The sequence below is a fragment of the Syngnathus leptorhynchus genome, chromosome 4 (assembly GCF_054491065.1).
Source record: "Syngnathus leptorhynchus isolate UIUO chromosome 4, UIUO_Slep, whole genome shotgun sequence".
NCBI lineage: Eukaryota > Metazoa > Chordata > Actinopteri > Syngnathiformes > Syngnathidae > Syngnathus > Syngnathus leptorhynchus.
Window position 1 is genome coordinate 13,697,921 of NC_141198.1, and position 16,623 is coordinate 13,714,543.

Sequence of the window (16,623 nt, forward strand, 5' to 3'; positions counted from 1 at the left end):
GTTTAAACTAAGAATAGACGCTTGGTGGCGCATGTCAGCAAAAGTTAACAGAAGAGCGACATCTGGTGGCCGCAAGCACTCACTGACACTACTTTTTACAGCCTCCGTCGAGGCCCTTTTACCAATTTAGCAACTTTTCAGACAACGCTGGCAATCCTTATTCCCCTCATCACACTGCAACTCAGTTAGCTAAATTTTAAATTTATTTGGAAACTTTTAGCAACGACTGAAAAGGACTGTGTAATCTGCATAATGCTAAGCAAGTTATTTGCAGCTCCAATCATAAGATAAAAAAAAGCAAAAAGCTGGGAAAAAGTTGATCAATTTTATTTGGGATTTGGGTGGATGGCATAAAACCACAAAGTATTTACAAATACGTATCTACAAAAACAAACTGCAAGTGTGGCTGCAAAAAGAGGCACAGAGACAACAAGACTCTTGAGTGCTGACATCACCACACAACCGGGAATGCGTCACTCAATAAGTTTCCAAACGTTGACACTTAAGCGCATGCGCAGCACGACGTGCTTCTTCATCCTCATTTGTTGACTTTCCGTCTATTCAAGAAGACTCTTCGTCGATCTTAGGCGCCAGGTAGTATTTGATGTGGCCCATGTCGGCAATCTTATATTCCACCACTGCACAAATTAAATCCCAGCCCGCCAAAAAAATGGATGTTAAGAGAAGATGAAATACGGTACACAGTGGTGCCTTGACTTAGGAGATGTTATGTCGCACTGTCGCTTACCGAGAGGAATGTCCGCTGACATGCTGAGGGTGACTGTCTTGGACAGGGGAGTGGCTTTGGTGAAGAAGTTCAAGTAGTTGAGAGCAAAGATGAGCTGAACTGGCTCATTCATCTCAATAGTAACCTAGATGACATTCAAAATAGTTACATGAAAGCATTTCTTATTTTTAAAATCATGACTGTTCCCTGAAAGTTATTTTAGACTCACTGCCTCCTCCTCCTTGTCCACATTGCTTGTCTGGGACAGCTTGATGTTTCCCGTGCCCAGCTCTCCACTAGCAGAGAACTTGACGCCGTCCTTGGCGCAGGAGATCATGACGGCGTCTCCGATCTGCGAGAGATCGCGACAGATGCGGGCGAACTCTCCTGATGGCATCTTGATCACACAGCTGTACTCCTGCTCCTGTGAACGCGGACGAGAGAAGGTCGGAAAACGTTGCATCGCCAAGACCCAAAACCTTAATGGGACCTTACTGGAATTCCCAGCTGCTCCACATCGAGGTCCATTAACTTCATCTCATAATCTGACACCTTCTCCTGGTCTGAAAAGTAAAAGCAATGTTAAAGAAAATGCAAAGAAGAATAGCACAGAGCAGATTGGATTGTTCGTCAACTTACTGACTGTCTCGAAGACAAGCGCGAGTGTGTCTGCATTGTCGTCTGCTCGAACGGTGATGATGTCTTCATTTCCGGCGCACTTTAGGATCTTGGACATACTGGAAATAAAAAAAAAAAAAAAAAGAATTTAGTATGTCAACTGAATTATGTCTACAATCATTTTAAAAGGACATTTTATGCAACTTACTGTTTAATATAAACCATGCTAACGAATGTTATCAACCTATATTACTTTGACTAGACAGATTATGTTGGAGGTCATTTGTAAATAATTCGATTTTGTTAAATATATCCACAAACAACCCACTTTCAAACAACAATTTAGCCACTCATGTCTGTGTAAATTTCTAGCCATTCAAAATAACAGCAATCATTTTGTTGATGGTTTGAATTATTCTTACTTTTCTAATCATTACAGTAATACCCACCACCGCGCCGTGTAAATCCTATGCAAATGAGGCCTGACGTCGGGGTGACGCTCTCCCGGAAGTGAAAATTCCCGGGTTCAACACGTATTCCCGCCAAGTCTCAAATTGGCGCTCAAGTCAGGTCGGCACCCAATGACGAGTTCGGTGAACAAACATTAATCATGCGAAAGACTAGAGAGGCTTTGTACCGTAATAACTTTCTTATAACACGCCTAAATCGTTTATATTACGCACATTGAAGGCTGTTATAGGCCACTTCATTTGGAGGAACATGCCCGGGCACCTCCGCCATGATGGCTATCTTTCTTTTTGTCTCTATTCGAACTTTCTTTGAGCGCCACAATGAGACAACAAAGTCGCAATATGAACAGTGTTGACATTAAGATTAAAACACGTCGGAGTCGTGCAGAATGTTAATCAACCGACTGATACTTGTTTAAAGCTCCAATCCGAAGTTTGCCTCACGTCACAAATAAGTTAGCCACCACTTCTAGGATGTAATGGCGGCTAACACTCGTTCTGAATAAGTTCAAAAATGTTATTTGGCTGACCTGCCCAGGTTGACTCCCATGGCGAGGTTTCTGTCGCAGCGGTACGAGTCGAAGCCGTCACTGCGGAGAGTAAGCTGCACCAGGGAGACGTGAGAGGAGTCCATGCTCTGCAGCGAGATGCCGGACGAGCTGACGTCCCAGCACGCCTCAGTGATCAGATCCTTCAAGGCCTCCAGCACCTTCTTCAAGATGGATCCCTGGACCAAGCGAGCCTCAAACATACTTGCTGTTGTGTTTGCTGAAAAGTTGGACTGAATAGAGACGGAGTAGTCAGAGTTACTTCCTCGAAGTAGGGGATGGGGGTAGGTATTAATAAAAGCCGAGAGTTGGAATTAGGACCAAGAAATGAGAGCCTTAGGTTAAGTCTTGGTCCCCGGTTAGTTGAAAGGAGGACAATCTCACGACTAGGCGGAGGATTTGTAGCGTTTACGCGCGCCACAGCTATGTTATAATGGGATAGCCTCGTGACGTCATTTCCGCTACCGGTGTAGACTGCGCCTCTTCCACCAGGAAATCGGGTCTTAAAGGCGGCCATTTTGAAGAGGTCAATCCATCGAATCCCAACCTTAAGAGTTAATACGCGTATTTCACCTTATAAAATTCTAAAGTATAAACCAACAATCAAAAATATCACACAAGGAGACATGTCCTCATCTCAGTTAATTCACAAAAGTAGTCAATTTCACAGTGGGTGCCGTTTATTTCCCTCGGTGTAGGGCGTTGGCAAATGACGTTTACGTGCATTACCGCCGTCTGCTGGTATGGAGGATGGTTCTAGTACTAAATTGAAACGTTTCTTGAAGCCAGAAAAAAATGGATTCCAAAAGATTAAATGCCCAATGTATATTTATTGACCAATGAAAAATGCTTGGCATTAAGCCACTTTTTTACGATTACGACCTTTTTCATACTGCTTTTTCTTCTCCTGTGTAGTTTTGTACCACTTGAGGTCAATAGTATTTCAAACTGGGTGGGACCGCTTAGAGGTGGGACTGCTTAGAGGTTGGACAGAAAGTAGTTGGTTGCCATGGCGAGGATGGGCGCTCCCGTTGGCACACCAGGGAAGGGACCGCTGGAGCCAGCGATGTCGATGTGGGAGTACGGCAGAGGCGCCTCAGAATCCACACCATGCTGCATCAAAGTAAAGGTCATTTTAAATCTGAGGAAACATAATGCATGCAGCAAGTGAGTCATTTCTCCTTGTGACTACCTTGTGCAGGCCCGACGCCATGATAAGGAAAGCCGCTGGAGTTTGATGTCCTCGAGGGGTCGCAGAAGACGGCAAGTTGTTGCACTGGAGAATATCCTCGTACTCGGATTTACCCTTATGAAACTCGTAGTCCTCCCTCCTGATGCTGGACACTTCGAAGAGGTCGCCCAGAACCTCTCCAGCTGCATGACGATAAAGGCAAGGGCACACATTTAAATTATTTGTTGATTAAAAAAATCAAGTTTTAATTTTTTTTTTTTTTTATTGACCAATGTCTGCAGTGTTGCAACCATAGAATTAATATCTCACCTTTCTGCCACTGAGCTGCATTTCCGGTGCGATGGGCGGGTCCGTTGTCCATGATTATCTGCAGAGAAATTCACAACAGAAAAACTCAACTAGAATATCACACTAACATCCATTGTCATCCAGTGATGGAGTCGGCTCTCACAGAATAGTTGGGTCCCATGGCTCTGATAGCATGGCCGGTCAGAGTCGCAATTGTAAACAGCTGTGGGGAAGTCTCATGCACAGCCTGTGTAAAAGTCAAAGCCATGTTCAAGATTAATCCTCAAATTCAGCTTGATGATTGGTATGTGTCTCGCCTAAAACCTGAGCTGACCTTCTCTTTCATCTCACAAAGCAGGTCAACCATCACCATGCGTCCCTCGGCGTCCGTGTTGCCGACTCGGACTCGGCGGCCGGCACGAGAGACCACCAGCTCATCCGCCACGTAGCAGTCTGAAACACAAACGTACAGTACTTTTAAATGTGGCACTATCAAGCTTTTTTTTCCCTTTACTTAGATTCAGCACTATCAAAAAATGTCACTGACCTGAACCCACACTGTTGCGCACCATAGCCATGGAACCAACAACCTTCAAGTTTTTGGGCTTCAGCTTTGCCAAAATCTAAAATGGGAAACTCTATTAGTGGCATTCGGCATGTACTGCAATTTTTCCTCTTCCTACTGTATTTGCGGTTCTACATTTCAAAGGGGTAAGTTAACAAGAATAGACGTGGTGGAAATTCTGAATTTCATTTTCAGTTCAAGTCAGTGGTAGTCACTCAATATCTAGCGCTTATTGGTTAGCAACATTCGTGGCCGGGTTCAGTCCACCCTATGGATAGAAACTTGGTGGAATCTCACGAAGGTCAGTGCAAGTCACCTGGAAGAAGCCTGCAACAGCAGCAGCACCACACTTGTCTCTGTGCATCCCTGCCATGAAGCCGCCAGCCTTGATGTCTGCTCCGCCCGTGTCATACGTGATGCCCTGTATGCCAATCAACACATATTCTGCTTTTAGCAGATACCTTAGTTTTTTTTTTTTTCAAACTGCACGGGCAGAGCATCTTTTCCTCTCACCTTGCCCACCAGCATGAGCGTCTTTTGGATAGGGCCCTCGCCACAGTACTGCAACTTAATGACTCTGGCCTGGTGACGTGGTACACCTGCACAAAGAGGGGACGGTGAATGTGGGCGCTAGCAAAGAGCATGCTCGCAACAAGACGTGCGGCTCTTACTGTTGGCACAGCGGTTGACAGCAGCCAGGCAGGGGTACTCCCTCTCCAGAAGTTTTACGGCACTTATCACTTCGACCTAAAGGGAACACACATGTTCACGTCACCTCAGGGTTTCCAAACCTTCGGTGCCTATTTTGTTTTAGAAATACATCATCGCAAGTATTGTAAGAAAAATGAAGCAGTGGTTGTGGAAAAGCAATTCATTTTTGGGCCTGTCACCGTAATACTGAAAATAGATATGAATAAAGGAACGTCCTTGGCTTAACTACCTGCACGGGGCTGTTCTTGAAGAGTTCCACAACGTATTCGGCCACGCGAGGAGCAGCCATTCGCTCAGGATCCGAACCGCCGATGTCGCGGCATGCCAGCCTAAGAAATGAGACTTTTGTATTAAGGATTGAACGGCACAATTATGAGAATAAGGTGAACTGATTTGACTGTACCGTCCACTTTCCAGACCGCCAGCCAGATCCACCAGGCTTTTTCCCTGGTTTGCCTGAGCCACCCAGAGACCCAGCACACACGCCTTGTGGTTGGACGATTTGATATTCGCCTCCCTCACTTCTAGAGGCTATTATAGAAAAAAAACACACAGTGAGCATCATTTACAGTACGCACGTAACTCCCACGTATGCCAAGTTAACGATACATAAAGTTATGCTCCAGAGTTTACACCCCCCCCATAGAATTTACACACCAAAAGAAAGGGTCAAGTCAATCCAAACCAAGTAATGTGTTCCTTTTACCATGTAGAGCGCATGAAGAGCCCCAAGTGCAGCCACCAGCGTGCTGTTCTTATAGTCCTTGTGTTGAGGGCACACCAGCAGGGGGCGTTGCATTCCTGTTTTCAAAGCCCTGAAATGACAAGTGTGAGAAATGAAGGGGAGACAAAACTAGGGATCTTCCTGTCATGTAGTATACCGACCGCTTCATAGCATTGACTGCCGCGTCGCTGAAGCGTCTGACATCATCGTAGTCGCGGTTGACGGGGCCGGTAGCGGAAAACACCAATCGGTTGCCAGGGAGACCGGGAACCTTCAGGACTACCACCTCTTCACCTAGACCACTGTCCACCTGTTATGTGATTTCATCAAGATGCTTAAACCTCACCGTTGAAGCTTTCACACATTGATGTGAAAATAACTAACAAAAAGTAAAATGTTTAGTTTCAGGTATTTGTTGATATATCTCCTGCCATCTGTAAATGTCGTTCCGTCGTAAACCAACTGTGTGTTTATTAATAAAGTGGCAGTCGAATATGCAACTTCTTTATTGTCAACGTGTATTTTGTCTTACATAAGTGGCAAGGACTTGGTCGGTGAATATATTAATTTGCCTTGAAAGGGCTGTAATTCATAAAACCTTCCAAATTTGTGTTAGACATCTAGACTTATATATTGCAGTGGTGCATTTAGGCATTTCTTCTTTTGTGGATGGGTCATCACCTAGTGGACTTACAGTGTTGTAGTCCTGCAGGGGGTCTTTCAGACATTCAAGTGTGGAGGGCAAATCGTCATGGCTCTGCGCTATCAAAACGACACCATCAAATCTGAAAGTGCAAGAAAATATATAACCACCAAAATGTCTGCACAGGATATGCAAGCCATCGACAACAACAAAAAGAGGATGTGTTCCCTTTCTTCTGGTACTCACTTCTGGTCCTTGAGGTCAGTGGTCCACTCAATGGGCTGCACACTAGCAAAACAAATTAAAAAAAAAAGTTGTTTATTTTTGTTAAACTTGGACAACTTTAGTATGCAAAGATGAGATTTGAAGACGCCAGACATCAGCGCAAGTTCATGATAAGGAATAATCACAAGAAGGGAGACCTTTGATCATTCAGTGCTTATCTCTAAACCTCCATTCTGCCTTGATGTGCACTTTTTTTTTTTTTTTAAAGAGCCAACTTCACGAAATGTGTTTGTCAGGCAGACCTTCAGGTCCAAAATACTCAAATACTCATGCACGACACAATAGCTGAATAAATTCAAATCAAGACGTAGAGATTTAATGACCTAATGAAATAAATATCAATACAAGCTCAAATCACAGATGGATTATGATTCTCTTCAATGCCATGTGGTAGTCCACTGTCAAAATAAAAAGTACCAAATAAACAAACCTTTAAACGGGTTTCGAGTTTTAAATTTAACTTAGTAGTTTGGTTAGCTCTCAAAGCGATCTCGTTACGACGTCAGTGGTAAGATTCCGTTTTACCTGGTGCACATCGTGCTGGTCGTCCTGCTTCGTCTACGACCGAGAAGTTGAAAGAAAAAGAGAAATGACTGAAAGACTGCTGTTCAACGGTGACAACGGGGCTTACCATTTGGTCACATGATCTGAGCACTCGTTGCCTTCACATGTATTGAAAAAAATCGGAATGTCCTCCTTGTGTTGTCGATATGTAGCGATTATTTAAAAAATTAGCATCATAATATTTAGCTTCTAAGTTGAATATAAACGCAATATAATCAATTTTATTTTAAAATAATGCTATTTGACAATAAATAAGATTTTGATGAGGTTTATTTTGACAATTTTGAAAAATTCGTTTAGCTTAGACTAGTTTTCTGTTGCCTGATGGGAAGTGTAGTTTTTAATCAAACAAAGCATTAGACGATATATATTTTTTTTAATCAACAAATCTTTGTTTCTTTGGACAATCACGATTGTTGCCATGATAATGTATATTAATTTGACATTTTTTTCAGAAATAATAGTTGGCGAGAGACGAATGAATAGAAATATGAGCCATAGAAGCTGAGCGGAAGTTGTGAAAGTAGAGCTTTGTGCATACGACAAGAGGTGAGTATTAACCAGAGACTGTGCAAAGGGCATTACATGGTTGAATGACGCTTTTGCATATTAACTTCATGAAATGAAGTGAGTGTAGCTCAGACATCGCTCGAGCTTCAGGTAAGCAACATAGCTATGAGGTTGCTTTTTTTTTTTTTTTTTTTTTAGTGTGGAAGGGGGGGGGGGGGGCTTACTGAGTTTGAGCTGCATTAAAAAAATGCAATTCATCTTTCTTCTTCTTAAACGTCGTTGCATGAGAACATGCCGAGCTACACAAGCCACGGGGAATGATTAAACAACAAAATGAACCTTTACTACAATTCTAATCGGGAACCTTGTGCAAATTCAATTGTACCAACAACAGTTGCACTTCTTATGTTACCAACAGATGAGGGCTCTTCTTGGCTCCTTGCGCATCCTCAGTTTGCTCTCTCGAAGTTACTCGGTGACCCCGCAGCGAAGGGGTCTTTGTAACGCACCCATGCGTCTAGTGCAGTTTCATCACCACGGTGATGGAGGAGGAGTCAGAGTTGGGGTGGAGCAGGACATCGGCCTCGATGTGGTGGACCTCAGGGCGTTTGACCCCTCCATGCCTTCCACTCTGAAAGAGCTTCTGGAGATGGGAGATAAAGGCCTGGATTGTGCATGGAGGTATCGTTAGTGTATGGACTTCTGTACATAATATTCTTGTTCGTTAAACATGCCAATTTCTTCATCCTCACCTCAGGGCACTGTCTTCTGGCCAGTGTGTGCTAAAGCGCTCGGACATCAGGCTGTTGTCTCCCATTTTATCCCCGGAGAAGGTAGTTTGTGTGGGTCTAAACTACCGTGACCACTGCCTGGAACAGAATGCCCCGATCCCAAAAGAGCCCATCATCTTCAGCAAGTTTCCCAATGCAATCACAGGCCCATACGATGACATTTTTCTTCCTTCCGAGAGCCAGGTGAGTTCCGAGAGGCCAGAACAACTGAGAGCAAAAGGGAAATAAATTCATGTTGATTAGAAAAACCACTAATTCTGTCTGTCACTGCCATGATCCACTGAGTGAAATTTTAGCCTTATTTGGATATTATAGCCAACAAGCTAAGACTTAAGCACGTTTTTGGACTGGATCTAGACAAAGACAAGGAGTACAATATTATCCAGTAGGCCATCATACTTGTTAGGATAAGTGCCTAGAATTGATAAACAACATCCTGACCTTGCTTTATCTTCTGGTGTAAAGGAGGTGGACTGGGAAGTGGAGATGGCTTTTGTAATTGGACGGCGAGGAAAGCACATCAAGGTGAGCGTCACTGCATCGTTGCCACGCAACAGACTTCTGACATGTGCCGCCACGCTGTTCAGGAAGAAGAGGCCCTTTCCTACGTGGCGGGCTTCATGGTGGCCAATGACGTCAGCGCGCGTGACTGGCAGATGAAGCGCAACGGAAAGCAGTGGCTGCTCGGAAAGACGTTTGAAAGCTTTTGTCCGCTCGGCCCCGCATTAGTGACCACAGATGCTGTGCGAGGTGAAGCTTTCCTCTGTTTACCCATATCTACCGGTTGCCATGGCAAAGACAAACTTGCTCAGTTTTGAGGGTATCTGCAAAGAGTACATCAAAAATGACATGACCTCCAGATCCTCACAACTTGGGAATTCGTTGCCTGGTCAATGGAGAAAACGTTCAGAGCAGCAACACCAATCAGATGATCTTCAAGACTGAGGCGCTGATCTCCTGGGTTTCAAAGTGAGACTGTTGTTCCATCTTCTAAAAAAAAAAAAAAAACACTGTGCATACAACAAACAAAAATCATGAAAGGGTCTGGCTCACATTTTAAATTCTGTCAAAATGGGAGCGCTCTAAGAGTGGGAGACGTTTTCACCGTATGGGATAGGACAGGATTTCTTTTTTTATTAACATCATCAATTTGAAACTATGGTCTGGACAAGAGTGAAAATCCACTCCGGTATCACTGTCGGTTATTTTTTGCATATGTACAAATCAACAGTTTCATTCTTCTGTGAGATCAAAAGCACTTCATAATTATATTGATCTACAAGCTACTCAAAGTTTGAGGCATGATAAGTAGTTGAACTTGTCTGTCTGCTTTCTTCCTCCTTTTCAGGTTTGTGACATTAACTCCCGGAGACGTGTTCCTGACAGGCACCCCTCCTGGCGTAGGGCTGTTCAGAAAGCCGCCTGTCTTCCTGAAGGTTATTTACTTTGTCAAACTGCTCAAAGAAAGTAATGGGGCGGGGGGGGGGGGGGTGATTGCATGCTGCTGCACATAAGTAAAATGTTCAAACTGTTGGTCATTAGGACTGCTCATAATGAGACATGAGTGGTGTTTGAACTGAATGCTTCTGTCTTTCAGAAAGGAGATGTTGTGGAGTGCCAAATAGACCTGTTGGGATCCATCGTCAACAGAGTGGTTTGAACTGAGACACATACTGTGTGGCAAAAATCATGACTAACTGTTGGAATTGCTTTTTTTCTCGATGGAAGCAAATTGTTTGATAAACGGTATGGCTTCATATGGCAGTAAGCATATAGAAAATAAACTTATTCCAAAATGCTAATTCAGTATTAAGGTTAAATGTGATCTGTGGTCAAATCTATGTGTCAAATTGATGTTTGAAAACTATAATTGATATTTCTTAGTGTGGGTGAATTAATGCTGTATTTATATTGTAGAATAGTTGTAGAATTTTGGCAGAGCATAAAAGTCACTTTCTTTTCCAAAGTGGCCAAATTATTTGTGCATATATATGAGAATACACCGCAACCGAGTCACAGCTATAATGTATATCTAGACCAAACAGTACATGCATTTTAACACTGGAGGGCAGTAGTGTTTCATGTTGGATTTGTAACTTTTGGATTAGATCTTTGCAAATTAAAGTTGATGCTGCCAGAGGCAGATTCCATCGTTGTTGTTGGTTTTTTTCGTGACAAGGACACCACTTTGAATTAATAAAGGCCTCATAAAATAATTACACTAATGAAATACCAGAAGCCTTCATAAACAAAATAACCCCAAAAAAACCTCTCAAGTTAGAGCAGTTTAATAACGATGAGATGAAGAGAATTGGGCCTCATTAGCATGGGATGTGAAATAATGTACTTGGTAAGAGTTGGAAAAAAAAAAAACAGCTGAAATGTGATCATCTTACAAATAAAAGTGCCCTGGTTACAGTATGAAATCAGGGAAGAGCACGCTGCATCATCGTACTACGTAGCGGATTACAACAACCGCAATCCTCATCTCCTGCAGCTTTATGCTAATGCTATCACCGAGGCAAAACTTGAAATCACTGTCTCGTAACTAAAAAATCTCTCGATGCGATTAACCCCAAAGACCTCAACATGCAGCCACTCTAAAAACCAAACTTTTGACTCCGAAAACGCAGTTAAGCACCGAACGTGGCAGTCTCATATATTAATCGCAGAGGTACTGAGAGATGAAGCGCTCCAGATTCTGACGGTTTTGGGTCGACTTGAACAAAGGTGTGACCCCAAGGAAGACTCCTCCTTCCCGCCGCTCCTCCATGAGGACCTGATGGGAGTGCAAACGTGATGAGCACACTTGTAAAGGTGATACTTTTTACATGCAAGCTATTCACACAGCAGGTTCTAAATTGACTGGCATGTCTGCCTTCGTTCTGCATTCAAATTTCGACTTTGGTCTAATTTGTTCAACAAAAAAAAAAAACCCAATCACATTTGAATCACAAAAATCTGCAACCGTTTCCATTCATCTTATTTATTGATTTGCTTCCTTATAGCTCCGTTGACTGGCCGCTTTATTAGGTACAGTAGCACAATCCATTGCAATCCAATACCAGAGCTGAATCGATACTATGCCCAAAGCCCTTCTTCTGATGCCTCTAATTCATTTTTAATGTCTTATATTTTATTAAAATATAATTTTTCATCTTGAGACTGTGATCTATCTGACAAGGAAGAAGCCTTGTGCCACTCACAGGGTCGCACGTACGACCATACATCCATATCTCCTAGTTCTCGGAATGAAACAGTAAAAAAAATGGAATCTTTTTAAATTAATTATTTAATAAAAATAATAAAAGTTGGGAGGAGAAGTAACACATATGTACAAAATTCTTAAGAATTTATATTTTTGCATTTCAGGGCAAAGCCTAATATAAGGAAGTAGGGCAGGCAACAAATGCTATTTTCTAGTGCTTGAAGTAGTTTAAACTCATCTTTTAAGTTGTATTTATTAAGTTATTTAACAGCTAACGGTACCTCTTATTTCCTGGGGATGCCATCGGCACAGATTCTTTGGAATGGCCCAGATATACCGTCCCCCATAAAAGAGAGCGTTGTATTTTTATCAAGTTCTTGAATTACACTTTGGAAAAAAAAAAAAGATTTTTCCTTAACATGCCCACTTTTCAGTCAAATCCACTTTTAAAAAATGACAAAACAGCAATTGTTTGACAGATGATGATGACCCTGAGAAGCAAATTAAAAATTGCCTTTTGAAGTCATTTCAGATATTTAGGTCAATGAAGCTCTATTTTTAAAGGCAGCGATTCCCATCTCGCAAAGACGGAGCAGACTGATGGCTGCATAGGCTCAAGGGCTGACTCGTCAATTGTAAGAGCGGCAGATTGGAGAGTTTTCCCGAGACTTTGATGCGCACTATATGGGGTACTACGAGTGGCGTCGCATCAGGAGAATCCATTTCACTCCGGTTCTTTGTAGATTGTGGAGATGTTCAATAGAAACCCCTTCTCTTTGTCTTGGAACATCACAGGTATCTATTACTGTGTGAAAGATGACCTCTCGTGGCCCTCTTTCTCGCACTGAATCTCAAACTGCGATCATCAAGCATTTATCGGGCTCTGACAACGTTTCTGTTTTATTCATTCAGATAAGGGTCACAGTCACAACCCTGAAACATGCTCAAAAGTCAAAAAAAAGTTGAATGAGATACTTTTGGGGTAATATTCACATTAGTCCAGAAGGACAAGAAAAAGTTCATTTTAGTTATTTGATGCAATGCCATTTAAGTATATGTATAATATATATATTTATGACAGATAGTACTTTCTCTGAACACACACACACAGCATAGTATACATAAAGCCTGTCACTCACCCCCAGGTCTATTAGTGTTCCAACTGCAGCTTGAGCAGCCTCCTGTGAGCAGCTCTCTGCGAGATAGCGCACAAAGACACGCATCACTCAAAAGAACAGACGTATAGCCGATAAAGAAAATAACAGGTCGGAATAATGGAACAAAGCCATTACCAGCGGGATTGGTTGAATATTTTATTTTTTTTACATTGTGTAACTCTGAGTGGTTTCAATTAGGATTTTTTCTTTCTATGTGCGGAGGTGTTTTTTTTTTTTTTTTTTTTGAGGGGGATGTGCTCACCGTAGTGCTGTTTCTTCTTATTTGCTGTATCACACAGATGTGAGCACAGCTGAGTCACAAAATCACCTTCTACCGGAGAGAAGGCGGGGGGTTATTCTACATGAATGTTCAAAACAGTCTGGAAAGTCATTTATTGTTCTGTATTATACAGGTAATAGAAAACAATGCTGTGTTATCAAAAAAATGAAATACTAAGAGCACCTATTTTGCCCTCATTTGTTATATTGTTTGTCTACATGTGTTGCTTCACCCTTTAAGTTAAAACATCTGTAACTTAAAGGGTTATACCAATGCAACACCAAAGCTATCCATCTAAGTTATTTAGAATCATTTAGCATGAAGCTTTTATCTTAAAAAAAACTCACAAGTTGGATAACTTGTCTCAGGCAACCACTGTACGTAGCTTTCATTGCTCAAGGAAAGGTAAAGTTAAAAACAAAAAAATAAAACCTGGCAGAGGAGTTTTTAGGTGGTCCAAGAAAGCGGTGGTCCAGCAGAGAGCCCTCAGACGTCCGGCTAGCATGTTGCAGAGGAAGAACAGCATGTCGGGACACTGATTTGGTTGGCTTATCTACGAATAGCCAGGCAGGAAGGAGCATGATGGGAATGTCAATGGTAGGATGACTGGATGAAAGAACATTTTCCGCCAGGCTTAAAACCTTGTGAGAAGTCACTGTCAGCTAGCATGTCAAGCCACGCAGAAATACAGCAGATGAGGTCTTTTAATTTTGGTTTCTGTCATTTTGTCCGCCAGCCTGTCGGCTCATTTCTTTTTTTGGCCTCCGACTGAAATAGCTCAGCGACTGTGCTATGGATTGTTATTACAAAAGTTCATAAAAACATTCATGGCCCCCAGACGACGTTTCCGTTACTTTCATACGGAGGTTCACGTCCGAGTGAACAACAATGTGGAAGCAGGGTACCGTGACATTTACATCAGATATTGCCTTGAGTGATACAGTGACTTTTCCAGTGTAAAGGTCAGAGATTCAAAGGAAGCTGTCATATATCTTGACATATTTTCCCCTTTTATGGGAATCGTAATATTTTCCTGCACAAAATGGTGGAAAAGGCCATTTCAACCAACCAAAGTCGTATTCTATGCGAATTCTCTCTTCTTTTTTTTTACTAGATGTGTGCATTACACGCACTGAATTATATTTCCAGTGAAGATTTAGTCCTTTTTAACAAAAGTAGGCTATCAAGTAAAGCAGAGCTGGAGAACATTTTTGGATCTCCAAATATAGCAGAAGTAAAACATTAAATATCTATCATCTGAATGCAACCGGCTTCTTTTTGTCTTTCTAAATCAAGACCGAGCACTGAGGAAAGACCTCTTACGGAGAGGGCCGCTCGCAATGCAATCGTGGTTTTGAAAATGTTTTCTGAGGAAAGAGTTGCACTCACAGTCTCTCTCCAAGCTTAAGGTCAGAACATTATTTGAATGAAAAATATATAGCTAAAAAAGAACTCGCCAGAGAAGATTTGAATAATGAACTATTGTTCTGTTGTAAAAAGTCTAAAGAAAAGAGGCAAACGTAATTGAATGCTTCAGTCCGCCGCCAAATCACTTTGCGCACTTTTTTTGTGAGTTGATTAGTTGCCCTGTGATGCTTTGAAAAGTCACACCTAACATTCAGGACGGTTTTCTATTAAAGCTGACACACATATTGCTAATTGGTATTCAAGCGATGCGTCTCGCCTGCGTGGCTGCTTTTGTTATGCAGATGTACTCGCATCAAATGGCTCTTTCGTGCTGCCACTTTGCCAGTTTTCTCGTGGCCTGCTTTCACCCCCGCGAGCTGCCATCCACTGTTAACTGGGTCAATATCCCACTGGATTCTCCCTCTATGCAGTGGAACCTCTGGTGCTTGTCAGTGATGGAGCCAAAACAAAAACTATAGTACAGTTTGGGTACCTTGTAGGACAACAAGTCCTGCTCCTCACAATCAGAATCGCTTTGTTCCGACCCGTCTGTGGTGGTCCAGGTCAGGGCGCCCTCTTGCTTCCAGAAATCACAGATTGGAACGTCCTTCTGAACCTGCAGAGAAAGAACATCTACAATGTCTATAGGCAAACAAATATTGGTATTTTTTTTTATTTTTATAAGAACCAAAGCAGATTTGCAGATAGCAATGATTTGCTATAGATGATTTAAATGGGAAAAGAATATTCTACATCCAAACAAAACAGCCCTGGATGTTCCTGGAAGGAATTGGGTTATGTCTCAGGATGAAAAATACATCTTACTTCTTCCATGATCAAGATGCCGCATCGCACCAAACTGTCAATCGCATCCAGTGCGAAACTTTGAGAAGACTGGCAGGGCTGGAGAAATTGGGAATAAATGAGAGAGAAGGTGAGAGGAGAGGAGCAAGTAGCTTCAGTCTCATCACACGTGGAAGACGATCGGAGGAAGACATGTGACAAAGAGCATAGACAGCGAGGTGGAGACGAAGATGAGATCAGAGGAGGAGAAGTGGAGTCGGCCATTGGGATGGTGGAGTGGGAGCGCTATTTTTCCCGTGGAGCAGAGTAGAAAAGAAATAGCGGCTGCTCAAATGAAAGGTGGGCTAACAGAGAAGGGCGCAGTATATCTGCCTCCGATTCGGAGCCCTTGAAGTCAACGTGATGGATCGTGTGCACATGGACGTGCGCACAAACACACAGCATCACCGCACGTTTGCGCGGCGCCGCGCGGGGTGAGGTGAGTCACCGTTCGGCCCCATTAAACACGCCTTGAACGAGACACGTCGGATGTGTGTGTGATGCAAATGGAAACTCACTGGTCTAAAGCCCGGAGGCAGGAGATGGCAGAGCTGCAGGGCCCTTTCAGTCAGCTCCAACTGGCAGAGGACCACATCAAACTCCAAGTCACCTTTGACCTGATCTCCATCTGCGCTGTCAGCCCTCACCTTGCTGCTGATGCCACTGCTGGCAATCTCGGATAGCATAGCTGACACGGCACATGCTGGGGTAAAAATATGCATTACTCCACCAACAAGCAGACACACAAGTGAAAATATAGACATAGATATCGTAGCCATACATTTATAAAGGACAGCCTGAAAGAGGGTGAGGTCACCTCATGCAGTGTGGAGATCTAGTGTATAAGTTAACATAATGGAATAAAACAGAGGAACCAATGGAGAGGTGTTGCTAATATTGTGCTGCAATCGCAGTGTGTGCCTCGAAGGGACAATCAAAATTATCCTTGAAATCGCCATCACATTAGATAGCGTGGAGAAAAAAAAAACCTTGTAATTCGGTATCCTCAATCTACCTTAGGATAGTGAAACCACTTATTCTCACTCCGGTTGCAGGTGACATCTTGTTGCCACCTCTAAATTACAATTGACA

The 16,623-nt window shown here is 42.7% G+C and overlaps 4 protein-coding genes across 9 annotated transcripts in view; 1 reads left to right on the forward strand and 3 right to left on the reverse strand.

The window, feature by feature from the left end:
* Positions 1-311: 311 nt before the first annotated feature.
* On the reverse strand, positions 312-2,813 carry pcna (proliferating cell nuclear antigen). Its single transcript, XM_085910231.1, has 6 exons — positions 2,346-2,813; positions 1,367-1,464; positions 1,223-1,290; positions 957-1,151; positions 749-872; positions 312-638 (listed from the first exon to the last, which is right to left on the reverse strand). The coding sequence occupies exons 1-6, from the start codon at positions 2,564-2,566 to the stop codon at positions 562-564; spliced, it is 783 nt and encodes a 260-aa protein (XP_085766357.1). The 5' UTR covers positions 2,567-2,813; the 3' UTR covers positions 312-561.
* A 360-nt stretch (positions 2,814-3,173) lies between these two features.
* Positions 3,174-7,452, reverse strand: LOC147058240 (putative aminopeptidase W07G4.4). The gene is made up of 16 exons (XM_085910229.1): positions 7,297-7,452; positions 6,733-6,774; positions 6,538-6,628; positions 6,005-6,153; positions 5,826-5,934; positions 5,523-5,650; positions 5,349-5,448; positions 5,080-5,155; positions 4,922-5,007; positions 4,725-4,829; positions 4,391-4,466; positions 4,178-4,296; positions 4,007-4,090; positions 3,865-3,922; positions 3,556-3,737; positions 3,174-3,476 (listed from the first exon to the last, which is right to left on the reverse strand). The coding sequence occupies exons 1-16, from the start codon at positions 7,305-7,307 to the stop codon at positions 3,342-3,344; spliced, it is 1,551 nt and encodes a 516-aa protein (XP_085766355.1). The 5' UTR covers positions 7,308-7,452; the 3' UTR covers positions 3,174-3,341.
* Positions 7,453-7,679: 227 nt separating this feature from the next.
* On the forward strand, positions 7,680-10,772 carry fahd2a (fumarylacetoacetate hydrolase domain containing 2A). 2 transcript variants are annotated; one of them, XM_085910783.1, is made up of 8 exons: positions 7,680-7,884; positions 8,264-8,526; positions 8,603-8,819; positions 9,102-9,161; positions 9,224-9,386; positions 9,497-9,605; positions 9,985-10,072; positions 10,234-10,772. In XM_085910783.1, exons 2-8 carry the CDS (start codon positions 8,264-8,266, stop codon positions 10,294-10,296), a joined length of 963 nt encoding a protein of 320 aa, XP_085766909.1. In that variant the 5' UTR covers positions 7,680-7,884; the 3' UTR covers positions 10,297-10,772. The 2 variants fall into 2 exon arrangements, with proteins under 2 accessions (XP_085766909.1, XP_085766908.1); XM_085910782.1 differs by having other exon boundaries at positions 7,873-7,995.
* A 136-nt stretch (positions 10,773-10,908) lies between these two features.
* The window catches only part of gpat2 (glycerol-3-phosphate acyltransferase 2, mitochondrial), a 39,775-nt gene continuing 34,060 nt past the window's right edge, over positions 10,909-16,623 (reverse strand). For all 5 annotated transcript variants that reach the window (XM_085910779.1, XM_085910776.1, XM_085910781.1 and 2 more), the window contains 7 exons: positions 16,050-16,234; positions 15,514-15,591; positions 15,182-15,304; positions 13,714-13,834; positions 13,264-13,332; positions 12,984-13,039; positions 10,909-11,415 (listed from right to left, as the gene is read on the reverse strand). In XM_085910779.1, the coding sequence (XP_085766905.1) occupies positions 11,299-11,415; positions 12,984-13,039; positions 13,264-13,332; positions 13,714-13,834; positions 15,182-15,304; positions 15,514-15,591; positions 16,050-16,234 (749 nt within the window). In that variant the 3' untranslated portion in view covers positions 10,909-11,298. The remainder of the gene's footprint in view (positions 11,416-12,983; positions 13,040-13,263; positions 13,333-13,713; positions 13,835-15,181; positions 15,305-15,513; positions 15,592-16,049; positions 16,235-16,623) is intronic.

What these genes read in the sequence shown, in the direction of transcription:
- pcna (XM_085910231.1), bottom strand. Translation starts at nt 2,566, where the DNA reads ATGTTTGAGGCTCGCTTGGTCCAGGGATCCATCTTGAAGAAGGTGCTG. An exon ending in ATGGGAGTCAACCTGGGCAG is followed by an intron (nt 1,465 to 2,345) that starts GTCAGCCAAATA and finishes TTTTATTTCCAG; the next exon opens with TATGTCCAAGATCCTAAAGT. An exon ending in TGGAGCAGCTGGGAATTCCA is followed by an intron (nt 1,152 to 1,222) that starts GTAAGGTCCCAT and finishes CCGCGTTCACAG; the next exon opens with GAGCAGGAGTACAGCTGTGT.
- fahd2a (XM_085910783.1), top strand. Translation starts at nt 8,264, where the DNA reads ATGAGGGCTCTTCTTGGCTCCTTGCGCATCCTCAGTTTGCTCTCTCGA. An exon ending in GACCACAGATGCTGTGCGAG is followed by an intron (nt 9,387 to 9,496) that starts GTGAAGCTTTCC and finishes CATGACCTCCAG; the next exon opens with ATCCTCACAACTTGGGAATT. An exon ending in AGCCGCCTGTCTTCCTGAAG is followed by an intron (nt 10,073 to 10,233) that starts GTTATTTACTTT and finishes TCTGTCTTTCAG; the next exon opens with AAAGGAGATGTTGTGGAGTG.
- LOC147058240 (XM_085910229.1), bottom strand. An exon ending in ACTGACCTCAAGGACCAGAA is followed by an intron (nt 6,629 to 6,732) that starts GTGAGTACCAGA and finishes TTGCACTTTCAG; the next exon opens with ATTTGATGGTGTCGTTTTGA. An exon ending in TGCAGCTCAGTGGCAGAAAG is followed by an intron (nt 3,738 to 3,864) that starts GTGAGATATTAA and finishes ATCGTCATGCAG; the next exon opens with CTGGAGAGGTTCTGGGCGAC.